This window comes from Podarcis muralis, chromosome 2 (genome assembly GCF_964188315.1).
Source record: "Podarcis muralis chromosome 2, rPodMur119.hap1.1, whole genome shotgun sequence".
Lineage (NCBI taxonomy): Eukaryota > Metazoa > Chordata > Lepidosauria > Squamata > Lacertidae > Podarcis > Podarcis muralis.
Genome location: NC_135656.1, coordinates 8,530,161 through 8,544,498, shown reverse-complemented (window position 1 = coordinate 8,544,498; position 14,338 = coordinate 8,530,161). Strand labels below are relative to the sequence as shown.

At 49.6% G+C, this 14,338-nt stretch overlaps 1 protein-coding gene across 4 annotated transcripts in view; it reads right to left on the bottom strand.

Moving 5' to 3' along the window:
- The window catches only part of AGAP2 (ArfGAP with GTPase domain, ankyrin repeat and PH domain 2), a 119,296-nt gene that overhangs the window by 7,217 nt on the left and 97,741 nt on the right, over window positions 1-14,338 (bottom strand). For 2 of the 4 annotated variants that reach the window (XM_028721515.2, XM_028721513.2), the window contains exons 6-15: window positions 14,117-14,251; window positions 12,313-12,410; window positions 11,581-11,733; window positions 10,484-10,570; window positions 10,267-10,371; window positions 9,008-9,170; window positions 4,471-4,572; window positions 4,201-4,347; window positions 2,236-2,295; window positions 807-958 (exon numbers count right to left, since the gene is read on the bottom strand). In XM_028721515.2, coding sequence (XP_028577348.2) covers window positions 807-958; window positions 2,236-2,295; window positions 4,201-4,347; window positions 4,471-4,572; window positions 9,008-9,170; window positions 10,267-10,371; window positions 10,484-10,570; window positions 11,581-11,733; window positions 12,313-12,410; window positions 14,117-14,251 — 1,202 coding nt within the window. The remainder of the gene's footprint in view (window positions 1-806; window positions 959-2,235; window positions 2,296-4,200; window positions 4,348-4,470; window positions 4,573-9,007; window positions 9,171-10,266; window positions 10,372-10,483; window positions 10,571-11,580; window positions 11,734-12,312; window positions 12,411-14,116; window positions 14,252-14,338) is intronic. The other 2 variants (XM_028721517.2, XM_028721514.2) reach the window with 1 other exon arrangement.

Sequence of the window (14,338 nt, the reverse complement as noted above, 5' to 3'; positions counted from 1 at the left end):
AGAGCGGAGCTGACTCTGAGATGGGACCTGCTCTATGGAACGCTCCATGCAGGGAGGTCCATCGAGAACCCTACCTCGCCCCAAGCTTTTGCACTGCATGTTTGGATTTCTGCTGTTTTCTCTGTTTGTGTTGATTTTGTTGTATTTTTTGGGTACAGTTCTTACGCAAGTTGCCGTTTGCACCCTCCCTATTCAAAATAAAAAAACTCATCACCACCAAATACCCACGGTGGGTTGAGGATGTTCTTCCCTGGTGCCAGAAAAATTGGGAAAGTGTTGAGAAAATGGAGAGCTGTTACAGAAAAGGCCCATCTATATAACACACGGGTGGCACTGTGGGTTAAACCCCAGAGCCTAGGACTTGCCGATCAGAAGGTCTGTGGTTCGAAACCCCGCAACGGGGTGAGCTCCCGTTGCTCAGTTCCTGCTCCTGCCAACCTAGCAGTTCGAAAGCACATCAAAGTGCAAGTAGATAAATAGGTACCGCTCCGGCAGGAAGGTAAACGGCGTTTACGTGCACTGCTCTGGTTCACCAGAAGCGACTTAGTCATGCTGGCCACATGACCCGGAAGCTGTACGCCGGCTCCCTCGGCCAATAAAGTGAGATGAGCGCTGTAACCCCAGAGTCGGCCACGACTGGACCTAATGATCAGGGGTCCCTTTACCTTTATATAACACGTTAAGTGGAAGGTGTGATCATGACAACTACATGGTAGCCAATATTGAGACAGGCAAGCCTAGATCATTGCAGGGTAGAGTTGTGTGTATGTGTCCCCATGTTTTTTTTGGGGGGGAGGGATCAGTACCTTGTTCTTGCTACTCTCGCAGCACTGCAAGCTAGCCAAGATCTGGCTCTCGATGGCCTGGACCCAGGAGTCCCTCTCTTCAATGGTGCTGGCTTCGAAATGCCATGTCTGCCCTGTACTGGAGACGATGATGAACTCAAAGTTCTCCTCCTCTGTGGATACAAAAGAGCAGGTTCCAGCTGGACCGCAGTGGAGGCTGGATGAATCCTAGGGCTTCCAACCCACATATTTTCCCTCCCTGCGCTCCCCTAAGGGGCAGGTTCAACACAACCAGAGAATGGGGAGGATGCCCTGCAGAGGGAGTGACATGGACAAGAGCCACGGCTTGTGCTTGCTAACAGCCCCAAACCCCATAAGGAGAGCCAGAGGCAGAGTTTTAAGGCACACACCTTCCTAAGAGCACGAGTCCCATGATTACACTTATTCAAATATTTGCCACTGCCAACGTGCAAACATATTTGCTACTGCAAAAGTATTTACATAGCGCCCTGAAGTTGTGGAATGCTGTACAATGTGTGTTTTGCTTGGGGTTTTTTGCCGGTTCTCTCACAACCGTGCCTTAAACTGACAGTTCCCATGTTACAGATGGGAGGGGGGCAGGGGGAGTGAAAAAATGGCACACACTGTGGGGTCCAGAAGAGGCAGGGCTTGAACTCAGGTCCCCTCAGCCCCAGACCTGCGGCTTGAATAAATGGGCCTTAGTCTCTTCCGGAGTCTTCAAGAAAATCTCCAAAACTTAACGGTACAGCAGTGCCCTTAGTAAGGACAACTAAAAGGTGACAAGCAAACAAGCAAGGTTTTTCATCAAAACCCTTCATCAGGTTGGTGGAAGGACACAACGACGACAACCACCAGGGCATTAAAAAGGGGCTGGTGCCATAATGCCACAAGGTGGTGGGTTTCCAAACTCTCCCCCTTCAGGGCTCTCTGTCCTTTGTTGACGTGCCGGCCAAGGAACCTCTGGGCATGGCAGAGGTTTCTGGGGGAATGCATTCTAGGGCACCCATGGGGCCTTCCTGTTCACCTGCACACACTAAGAGGGGACTCCAGACACACCCAGCAATCCCCAAGGCTGTACAGTGCAGGACGAGATGGGGCTCATCTGTCATTACAGATCTTCCAGTTGAGGAAGCCCTGAGGAGCCCGCAGGCTCTGTGGAACACAGTTTGGAAACAGCCATCTTAAAGGAATTCCAGGAGCTCAGCCACCTTTGCAAACCCGATGTGAGCAGGGAGGGACATTTTAACACTCCCCTGGGGCTGGGGGGTTGTTAAGGAGAGGCAGAATAGGACGGAAGCTTTCTTGATCACGGGGGAAGCGTTTTGGGGACAGACATCTACGCAGGCTGCACGTCACGATGTAAGCACAATCGCATGCAACAGGCGCCACGGCACAAAAGGAGCTCGCGCCTGCCCCCGCCACTCATTACCTGTTTTATAAATATTTCTTAAACTACCAAAGGTTTTTAATTTCCACATTTTACGCTTGGCTGCGGAGGGTCCGGAGGGGAAGCAGGAAGCGAGAGGCAGAGAAAGAGAAGGGAGGAAAAGAAGAAAGGGGAGAGTGTTCAGAGGAGGAGAAAAATAAGAACCAAAAAAAGCAGAGGCTATCCAGAACCCACGGGCCCAGGGGGTGGCAGTGGCGGTGGATGCGTGAAGAGTCGCAAGGGAGAGTGAGGGAGGAAGCTGCGTGAGCCGCGACAAACCCTTCCTGGGCAAGGGGGCATACAGCAAAACCGCAAGAGTGGAAATGAAAGGCTTCGCATCAGCTGCCTAAGTGTAGACAGAACAGAAGAGGTGGGGGTGGGAGCGGGAAGCCCAGTTGGACTTAGGGTGGTGCCTTCCGGACTCAGAACCTGTGGGGTGTTACCCTTCAAAAAACCCACTGGTTTCAGCATGGCCTCCCCGCAGTCTAAATTCGTACTTCCTGAGGCCGGGCAGGCTGAAGACAGTGCTGGCCTTTCCTCTAGATCAGGGGTGGCTAACGTTTTCCTTGAACCCTTTGGCCAATTCTCCAGCAAGTTATGGGGCCAAGAGTGGGTGTGGCCATCACACACTCTTAGGGATCATCCACATTTCCCCCAGGAAAATCCATTCTTTAGCGCTAAATCGGACCAAACGTCAGTTGGATTTCTCTGGGTTGACATATGCTCCAATTGAGCACTAAAGAATGGGTTTTCCAGCGGGAAGCAGTCGGGCAAAGGCAAAACCGGTTGAACCCATGCCTACAAAGCAGGGGACAAGTGGACGTGTGGATGAGCCCTTGCATGCTGGCTGGAGCTGATGAGAGTTGGGAGTCTAACAACATTGAGAACCACAGATTCCCCAGCCATGATCTAGTGTGATCCACTAGATCAGACAGAGGGAGCTTCCAGTTCACAGACCACATTGGTCCCAGCAGAGACCATTTCCGCTCCACAGACAACCATCTGCTCCACATCCAACTTCATAAGATCAGAGATCATCACAGGAGCCATTTTTCCTTTGAAAAGCAGCTTGTCTTCACAGTGATGTAAGGTGACTGACAGGCAGATGGCCCCACTCCCCTGTCAATCACGGTAAATACCCAATCCCAGTTCACAGGATCATTCCCTACATTTTTCTGAGGGAGAAGGAAGATGTGAAGTGGGAATTGGGGCGGAGTGCTTGGGGGTTCACAATAGATGTTATCTCCACTGTGGAAGGGAGTCTTCCCTCTTGTGCGAAGACTGGCAAATATATGCATGTCTTCCCAGGAATGTGGCTACTTATTTTGAATGGTGAGGTGAGCAAGCTCCTTCTCCTGTACTTATGGAAATTTGCATTATCAGGAGCAAACCAACTGGGGCCACAACTTTTCCTACCCTAGAAAAGAATGGGGTGGTCCTTCTAAGATCTCAAAAATGTTAACCCCTATCTGAAGACAGAGACGATGTATGTACCTTCGTAAGCCAAGAAAATCTTTAATAAAAACACTTTTTAAAAAAAATGTTAACCCCTGAAATGTAGGGTCAGTGTGATGTCACTACAGGCACAATTTTTAAAAATCAGCTCAATGCGTCATTCCTAAGTCTGTCTCCGCAGTCTGGAGGGGCAAAGAGTGAGAGTTTGGATTTGATGTCTGGCTTTATCACTACCCTAAGGAGTCTCAAAGCGGCTCACAATCTCCTTTTCCCTTCCTCCCCCACAACAAACACTCTGTGAGGTGAGTGGGGCTGAGAGACTTCAGAGAAGTGTGACTGGCCCAAGGTCACCCAGCAGCTGCATGTGGAGGAGCAGGGAAGCGAACCTGGTTCACCAGATTACGAGTCCACCGCTCTTAACCACTACACCACACTGGCTCTTGAGGTTCTCTGGGGTCAGGAGCCCACAAGCCAGTCTCCCTTGCAGACAAAACCAAGGCAGCTGCCTCTTACCTTCTGCCTGCCCTGCAGACCCCTCTGTTTTTGAAGGAGTTGACAGCTTCTTCCTCCGGTGCTTCTTTCTGTCAACCATAGGGGATGGAGGTGGATCTTTCCCACCACTGCCAGGGCTGGAGAGCCCTTCTGCAGCCATGGCTACCTCTGCAGAAACATGTGGGAGAAACAGATCACATGGCTTCATCCTTCCCTCTGGGCTCAAAGCAGCCCTTTCCCAGCATCCTCTCTCCTCCATCCTGGGAGCTTCCAGGTCTGTGCTGAACTTACCAGCCTTGGAAGAGGACACAGATCGCTGCAGGCGCTCAGGTTTGCCTAAGAGTTTGATCGCTGGGTCGACAGGAGGATTCAGCAGACCTGGACTGGGGCAAGCTGGGGTGGAGGGGAAGAAAATGAAATTATGAAGCTGTGTCAGTTAGGACATTCGCACAACTGGCCCAGAACTGCCACCTCTGACTTCCATCAGCACTTTAAAATCTCTCAGGTTTTCTCCAGGTTTCAGCTGAAAAAGGTGGAAACCTGTATCTAATACCTTCTGCATGAAAAGCATTTGCACAAGAGTAAACTGTGGCCTGCCAACAAAGGTCCATATAGTAAAAGCTATGGTTTTCCCAGTAGTGATGTATGGAAGTGAGAACTGGACCATAAAGAAGGCTGATTGCCAAAGAATTGATGCTTTGGAATTATGGTGCTGGAGGAGATTCTTGAGAGTCCCATGGACTGCAAGAAGATCAAACCTACCCATTCTTAAGGAAATCAGCCCTGAGTGCTCACTGGAAGGACAAATCATGAAGCTGAGGCTCCAATACTTTGGCCACATCATGAGAAGAGAAGACTCCCTGGAAAAGACCCTGATGTTGGGAAAGATGAAGGGCACAAGGAGAAGGGGACGACAGAGGATGAGATGGTTGGATAGTGTTCTCGAAGCTACCAGCATGAGTTTGACCAAACTGCGAGAGGCAGTGGAAGACAGAAGTGCCTGGCGTGCTCTGGTCCATGGGGTCACGAAGAGTCAGACACGACTAAACGACTAAACAACAAAACTGTGAATATCCTAGTTTCCTAGATGTGAGTTCCTCAACATAGTACCCATGGGGCACTAAGACATCACTTGGTGCTGGCCAAGGGCCCTTGCTCTTCCCATTAGAGTTCATCTAAATAACTATGGCTTTTTTTGGGGGGGGGGCGATTTTTAAAAATTCTTGGCCTGTGTTCTTTTTGTTTTGTTGGAGGTGTAGGTGTTTTGGGTATGGATTCTGAGCATTGCCAGTGAGCATTCTTTTGTGAAATGGGTACCGTATTTTTTGCACCATAACACTCACTTTTTTTCCTCCTAAAAAGTAATGGGAAATGTCTGTGCGTGTTATGGAGGGAATGCCTACGGGTGGCATGCCTACGGATTTTCCTCCTCTAAAAACATGGTCGGGCGCATGTTATAGAGCGAAAAATACGGTATTTTGTGGCACCCACAACAGTTGCTGAGATTTCTAAACGTGCCCCTTTTCTCAAAAAAGCTTGGGGACCCCTGGGCTGTGGCTTGGAGAAGCATAATAACCAGGGGTGGTTATTTACACGACCATTTCATCATTCTGAACCCGTGAGAAATCACAGCAACGTGTCCAAAGCTAAGCCTAAATTTCTCCTGAGCGTATCTTCAGCTCAAGAGATGAAACGGGCCACTGGTTAGGCCCCCATTTCTCCCCCCCCATCGTCAATCCCACCCCTGGTGCTATAATTTCGCCACCTTTGAATGAGGCAGCAAATATAAAAGGGCCTTGGGCTTTATCCCCGCTTCCACTTGTGCTGTACATACAAGGGGAAATTCTTGCAATTGCAAGGCTTCCTGCAGGGGGCGCTGCTGCTTCATCTTACAGCTGTTTTCCCCACACTAAGGCTAAAGGGAAAATTCAGTTCTCCAGGTTTGTGAATGAAACTGAAACGATTATACTTAGCAAATGCTCCAATTCAACTTGGTACCATTAGACACCTCGGCACAAAGAAATATCACTCCATTTAATAAGTTAAGCTAATTGCCCAAAGCCAAAATTCATCATAATTTTTTTTTATTAGAGCTTTGATTAGATTAGATGGGAATCAATTCTTCGATTTGAGCATTTTCACAGAGGAGGAGAAGGTGTGCAGCACCACCAGGAAACCCGAAGATATCGTGGAGTTCATTTACTGCAATCGTGCAGGAAGGGAATGTTGTGTTTTGGAGCTGGTCCTCTTTGCAACAGATGTACATAACGTGTGTCCCACCAACCACGAATGGGGATGTATTAAGAGGAGCTCAATAGACCAACCTTGTAAATAACCACTAGCCTGGTCACCTGTGGTAAAATGGTGACAAAAGCAGGGAAGGTTTACTGAAGCTGGCTCTTTTTATCTTCCGGGTACAAATGCCTAACGTAGACACACACTGCCAGGCTGGTTAGAAGAACTGCTGTGGAGTAGTTCCAGGAAGTTAGTCGCATGGCGGCAATAGATCTCCTGGGTTTGCTGCCTGCCCAAGACTGCAGAAAGTGCAGGGAGTGGGTGTCAAGATCCTAGCAGACAGTCATGGGGGGGGGGCTGATATGCAGATGGGTCACAAGAGGCCCCACTGTATGGATTTTTACATCCTATGTTGGAAAGAGGTGCATCAGGGGGCAAATTGCATGCTGTTTAGGGAGTGGTTGGAACATCGCTGTGGTAGGTACCATCGCTGTGGGACGATATTTCTATTTTCATCGGACATAATTCAATCCCAAATGGAAGCTTTTTCTCCATTTTGATGTTGTTTCCTATGACCATAAGGGTAATCCAAAACATACCCAGGGACTCGCCTCCCATTTTGGAATTAATTGGAAGACTGGGAAATATTATGCACATTTGCAGACTTTTGAACGCCCACGCACCACTTTTTGGGTGATGTCCCCCAGCTCATGTTCATGATTTGATACTCTTGATCTGTTTTACGCGGTGTGTGTGTTTCTTAGGGAGTCACCTGGGACTTCAGTGGTTCCCAAACAGTTCTCATGGGCTACTTGAAAATTGCTGATTTTCTTGGTGGAACATTTAATGCCTTTTCTGCTTGTTGTAGCAATGTTGTTAGATGTTGCATGACTTTTAATTGTATTTTTGCTGATCATGTTGTATTTTATTGGATTACAATTTGCATTCAATGGAATACAAATTATAATACAATAAAATACAATATAAGAAGCAATAAAAATCGAAAAGCAGTATGAATATTTAATGCCACAGACCACCTGAATGAAGCTTGTGGAAGCCCTATTTTAGATCACTTATGTCTTTAATTAATTTGCCTTAATGCATTAACACTGTGAGCAGAATGTGGTTTTTATTTCCTGCTCCCAGCTGATTCACTTTTTAAGAGGTTGACTTATTTTCTTGATTCCTATGTCTGGATCAGTAGAATAAAAATATCTCAGGAGGAAGCCACTTCAAACTTTCTCACATGCAAAGCATTAAATACTCACACACAGATTGTCTGACAATCTCTCACACACCTGTTTCCCAGCACATGGCATGTGCAAACTGGCCTGTCATGACAGCATGCACATGTACAGAGAAAGAGACACATGTTCAACCATCATGGTCCCCCCCCCCCCGATATGAGGGTGTTTCCCATGTAGGAAGGCGTGTCATAGCTGAGCCAGCCGTTCGTTAAAAACACTATTTTGTTGTTTTTCATCATTTCCTTCTGTTACACCCTTCCTTGGCTGTTACTAATTAAGGTTAAACAAAAGTGTGAGTGCAACAACATCATAGTCAAAGGGAGGGGGGATGTTTGGCTTTGCGAGTGGCTGGAATCTCAGAGAATTGCAAATAAAGAAAACACAACATATCGGGAGTGTGAACTAACAAGCAGTAATTATACACACACCCAGTGGCGTAGCGTGGGTTGTCAGCACCTGGGGCAAGGCAAGTAATTTGCGCCCCCTAACCCGTGGATTTTAGCACTCGAGTGCGAGCGCGCCCCCCCCAGATGTTGCGGCCGGCCCCCCCTGCACCCCCCACGCTACGCCACTGGGGCTGGGGGCGAGCAAAGGAGCCAAGGACCCCCCCACAAAGGCTCAGCAGGAATTTATTAAATTTATTATTTGCGGAGCCCCCGCGGGCCGAGGCAGCCGAAGCCCCCTACCCTCCTCCCTCCCAGTCAGCAGAAGCAGCCGCCGCCTATGGCTGGGCCGAGGGGATGGCGGCAGCGACGGGGTGCGGAGGCTGCCCGTGCCCGGCCAGGTGTCGGTGGCGGCGTCGGCGCTGCTGCAGCGGCTGCTCCTCCTGTGAGGCGTGTGCTAGGGCGCAAGGCTGGTGGCGGCGGCGGAGAGCCCGGCGGAGGAAGGAACTTGTCCCTTCCCTCTGGACTCGTGCCCCCCCAGATGTTGCGCCCGGTGCGGCCGGCGCCCCTGGCACCCCCCACGCTACGCCACTGCACACACCTACACAGCCAAACACCATGCAAGTATTCCTTCCCTGGCAAACTTGCAAGTGTCAGAGCTCTGATTTTTGTGCTGTTGCTGCCCAAGAATTTGAGTCTCACACTGAGGCATCAACCTGCCTAGCTAGGATGTCCAGGCCACACGTGAGACTCAGTGTGTTGTAGTGTGATCCCTAAAGGTGCTGGGGCAGGGAAGGAGCAAAGCACTCGGGGTCTCCTGTTGAAGTTAAAAATCCTCTCCCGCTCCGACCCCAGCAACTTGAAAGGGTTTGGGGTTTTTTCTTAATGTCAGGAGATACAGCCGCTGCAGTGCTCTCCCATCCTCAGTCTGCTATGCCCATGATGTGGGAACAAGCCACTTACTGCTGGTGTCCCCGACTCCCACGCTGCTCACGTCTTTGACCAAACCGTTGATGCTCGAGGAGGTGCCACAGGCAGAGATGGCTCTGGGTGGGCGTTTGCCGGGCACCTTGACGGTGGTGCGGAGCAGGTCCATTTCTTTGCCGTGGCTGCTATGGATATAGTCCTGCAAAGGAACAAAGACCGGATTCTTTTAGGGTGGGGCGGGAATTAGAATGGATCACATGCACATACATACAGAATGGTGCAGCTGTTTTGGACACGAGTAGGGATGGACAGAAGGAACACAGGTGGCGCTGTGGGTAAAAGCCTCAGCGCCTAGGGCTTGCCGATCGAAAGGTCGGCGGTTCGAATCCCTGCGGCGGGGTGCGCTCCCGTTGCTCGGTCCCAGCGCCTGCCAACCTAGCAGTTCGAAAGCACATCAAAGTGCAAGTAGATAAATAGGGACCGCTTACTGGCGGGAAGGTAAACGGCGTTTCCGTGTGCTGTGCTGGCTCGCCAGATGCAGCTTGTCACGCTGGCCATGTGACCCGGAAGTGTCTCCGGACAGCGCTGGCCCCCGGCCTCTTGAGTGAGATGGGCGCACAACCCTAGAGTCTGTCAAGACTGGCCCGTACGGGCAGGGGTACCTTTACCTTTAGGGATGGACAGAACGGTATGCACCCAGTCTGTGTCCCTTGCACGCAAGTAGACCAGCAGGTCTGTTACGTCAACTGATTGTGTGGATTTTTAGGTGAAATCTGGAAAAAACCCACACCCTTTTAAAATGCACTTGTTGGAAGCACACATCTTTTTCTTCACACCATTGCCCAGGGATTTGTGTTATGGCATCACATGCGGCCACTTCCTGGGGCCTTTTACTTGAAACCTTTGAATGAATGTCACAAGTTCCACGCTTTCTAACATCTCCAATCAGCTAGAAATGTTTTGTAAAAAGAAAAGGGTGTGGGCAAGAGCCAGAAAGCCCTGGGATTACCTTGCAAATAAAAACTCCAAAACAAAGCAAAGAAAGCCCCTAGCAACAGCAGCAACGTAAGCGTTAAGTGGACCAGGCTCAGAACGGTCTGTAGAAATGTGATCTAATCCACATGTCTATTTTCCAATCTGGGCATGATCTGTCGGATGTCTCCCCCATACACATTTTGTGGTCTTACTGCAGAGTCTGCTGCCTTTAGATGGTAATGTGTAGGACTTGACAATGCGGCAAGCCGAGCCCTGGTGTGTCTGGAGCTGATGGAAGCTGGAGTACACGGCACACTTACATTAATGCTGGGGTGATAGAAGAGAAGCCCATTGCTGGAGAGAGTCACGTATTTTTTCTTCCACTCCTTGTTCAGAGAATTGCCGCTTCGTTTCAGCAGGAAACTCTAATGGGAGAGAGGAGGTGAAGGCAGGGAGTTACCGACGGTGCCCGGACTCTTGCAACCGAGGGTTCAGAGGACTGGCAAACAGCTGCCAGGACAAATGTAAGGAGGTCACCTGTTTGATGGGTATGGCTCGGCCACTTCCCGTGTTCTCCCCTCTGCTGTCCAGGCTCCGCTTCTCGGTGTCACTCCCTCTGCGATTCTGCAAAGAGACACAGCTGGGGTTCAAATGTAACATCCAACCATGGTTTGCCATTATGCCTTCACAAAACATGCCTTGCAAAATAGCCAGCAACATGAATCTGTAAACTATGGCTTGAAGCTAATTTACAAACCATAGTTCGGGCAAAGTGATGTTACAGTCGAAACAACAAAGCATGGGTTTTTTTTGGGGGGGGGGGCATTGTTTGCCCCAAAGCTGGGAATAGCCTAAGAAGCGAGGAAACAGACCTGAAAGTCTTTGGATACTGGGGCTGGTGGAGTTGCTTCCATGGTGGCCTGTCTCACCATCAAATCACACTGGGAGAGGGGAGGGCGGCCAGGGAAGGTTGAGGAGGGCAGGGCCCAGAAGAGATTCAAAAACAAGGGCAGCTGCCTTATTTGTTCATCTAATATAGTAATGCCTACTCTGACTGACAACAGCGGTTATCCAGGGTGTTATAGAGAAACCCTTTCCCATCTCCTGTTACCCAGTCCCTCTGTGTTGCTGTGGTTCACAATGTTGCCCCTTGATAGCGGAGGGTTATTTTCGGTCTGGACTAGGGGGTGGAGGAGAAATTTGATTTCGTTTGCATTTAAAGTTTCATTTCTCAAATTTGCATTTTCCAAAACAACGTGAGAACCAAAGCACAGCTACCCTTTGAAATGTTTATCTGAATTTTGCGATGCAGTTTTCTAGCCAAACCGTGTTTACAGAATGAAGACGTTCATGAAAATAATGTACAAAAATGCATGACATGATTGCAAAAACGTGTAACTCAGTCAGCACTGAATTAAAAAATGCGTTTATTAGAAGAAAACCACACCAAAGACTTTTTTTTAAAAGGTAATTTGCAAATTGCTGCAAAAAGGTGGAGAACCAAATTTAAGATGGCAAAAATGAGAAACTGAGAGAACTGGAAATGGACAGTTCCTTCCATCCTCAGTCTGGACTGGGCCACCCACCCTTTGGCCTCCCTTGTCCCATGACTGGTGGACTCCCCTGGAACTCACCGCAAAAAGGCTGGTTCGGCGTTTGGTCCCACGATGCAGGGAGCTGGGTGTGCCAATTATAGCTGTGGCCTCCCCACGCAACTCCCGGTGGCTGATGTTGGGCGTGGAAGGAAGGGATGAGGAGTAGTCGCTCGTGTGGCCACCGTTACTTGCCTAGAGGGGGAGGAAAAGACCAGGCAGACTTATGCCAGCCCCTAAAAGCAAAGGAAGACAGACACGCAGGTCCGGCGGGGCCTTGGCTGTGCGAAATCAAGACGCAAAGGTCCTGCGTGTGTGATTGAATGCTTGAAAACGAAAAAAGCAGCACCCCAGATACAAAAATAGCATTGTCAAGGAGATGGCTAGGCTGTGGAATTTTTTCGTCCACACTTCTGCTTGTCCTTCCACTTTCCCCCAGGAAAACCCACTTTTTACCACTTAATCGGAACCAATGGCAACAGGTTTTTCTGTGGATTTATGTTTCCTCTGATTCAGTGGTAAAGTGATGGGACAAATGAGAAACCGCTTGGATCCGTGCTTTCTAGGCACAGGAGAAGTGGAAGTGCGGACGACGAGCCCTAAGGGCCGACAGAGGAAGCTCATGCAAGGAGGTCCACTAGATCCATGGGGCTTTGCCACACCCACACCCTCCCTCTCCATTCACGGTGCTGTGCCACCAGCAGGAGGAAACTCCGATTCCCATCACTGGGCCCATTCAGGGGGGTGTACTTGCGCGAGGTAGATTCCACCCACCGGCGTGGAGACGGCTGAATGGCTGGGGGTGCTGGGCAAAGATTTGCAAGATGCAAGGAGCTGCTGCTGTTTCTTCATATTCACAATCTTCTGAGCAACTGCAGTTTGGGGAGGGGGGAGGAAAATACATATATATATCTGTAAATCGTAGGGCTGCTCAGATCCTCCAGCTGCCACACTGGAAATCGGCTATAAGTGCTCAAAAGGAAAAAAACTTTGCAGGGGACATGACTGCAGACCCTGCAAGATCCAAGCTCCACAGACACTGTTTGAGTCCCACCCCATCCACACTTGCCAGTCCTGCAAGGGCCAGGTGATGCACACCCTGAACAAACTCTCTGCTGGGGCCCTTGACCCACACACCCCATCCAGCAGAATAGGAGTCACATCCAGGAGGGGCTCATGAAAGGGGTCTTTCTCCATGCAATTAGCCCCATGCTGGGAGGGTGCCAATTGGGTGGGAAATACACATGTGATGCGTCCCCTTCGCTCAAACCTGGTCATATTATTCACATGTGCTCTTCTGCAGCATGAGATCACACCATGTGCAAGCAGCTCCCGCATCACCTGGTGCACGTGTGATGGGGAGCTTCGGCTCCCTGTGTCCAGCCTGGGGTGGGGAACCTGTGACTTCCCAGCTGTTGCTGGACTCCAGTTCTCATCATGCGCAACCATTGGCCATGGGAGTCGGACTTAAGCAATACCTGTAGCGCCCCAAAACTGCCAACCCTGCCCTAAACCAATAAATATATGGTGCTATCAGAGACTCCTCAAATGGCTGCCTCGTCGTTCTTGTATGCCGGATGTGCAGAAAGCAAAAGTACTTTGGGTCGCAAACCAGAGTTCCCACCACAACCACAAAACTGAACACAAGAAAAGCTTTTGACCTATAACACACTGCCTGCAAAGTATACTCAGACACCTCTACGTAGACAGAAGTCAGTCCTGGAGTCAACAAATCCCCACATACACAACACAAGCTGCTTGCCCCAATTCTTCTTATGCAGGAGCACACCTCCTGAGAACAGTAGAGGCTTGAGCATGGCCGCCTCAAGCCACTGACTCTCCAACCATTGAGACGGAAGAACCAGTTCTCACAGTTCTACCGGCCTGTAGACTCCACACATGATGGAGCACACGAGGGGGCCATGGGGTCCCTGGCACACCCCCGTTGCCTGTTTATTTATTTAATGGCCGTTTCCACTCTCCTCGTGCCCAGAGCAGGTATCAAACTGACAGAATGACGCAACACATTTAAAGCACCAAGTATAATGCCAGAGAACAAGAACAACAAGAACAAGAACAAGAAAAGAACAACAACAACAACAACAACAACATAATAATAATAATAATAACAACTATTATATCAGGTGCAGTTGGTGCATTCTTGTATACAAATATGTACGTCTTGCTTGCGCAACCCACCATTTTTGCAGCAGACAGATTGGTCCTGCTTGAGGGTGTCTTATAGGCACCTAGTTGGCCATTGTGGAACTAGTAGACTGGCCTGGGTGGGCCTTTGGCCCAATCAAGCAGGGCTCTTCTTATGTTTGTATTGTGTAGGCATGTAAGATGTCCACAGGTGAAGATGGACATGCGTATGCACCAATCGCATGAGGAATTTTGCACCACTGAAGGGTCTGCAAACCCAGGACACTCTCTCTTGCCCTACACACAGGGTTGAACTGCTCTTGTTTGCCGTTAGCCATGCCTTGAAATGTGTTCTCCCTTGGCTCATGTTCACAGGCACTCTTGCGGCCATGAAACCCAACTTCCCAGGAACACATTCCAGAAAAGTCCTCACCTTCATTGAAGACCCGGTCAACATTGAGTCCATAAGTGGCACATGTCTCGTAGTAGAGGCAGCGGCGCATTTCAGTGCACAGAGCTCTGGCTCGGGAATCCTCAATCACACGTGGGTTGCTGGCACTGATTTTATCTGCAAGGAAGAAGCAAAAAAACACACAGACTTCATCTCTGAGCTGGAGAGAAATCTTCTGGAATCAACAGGACTTGCTTTTGAATA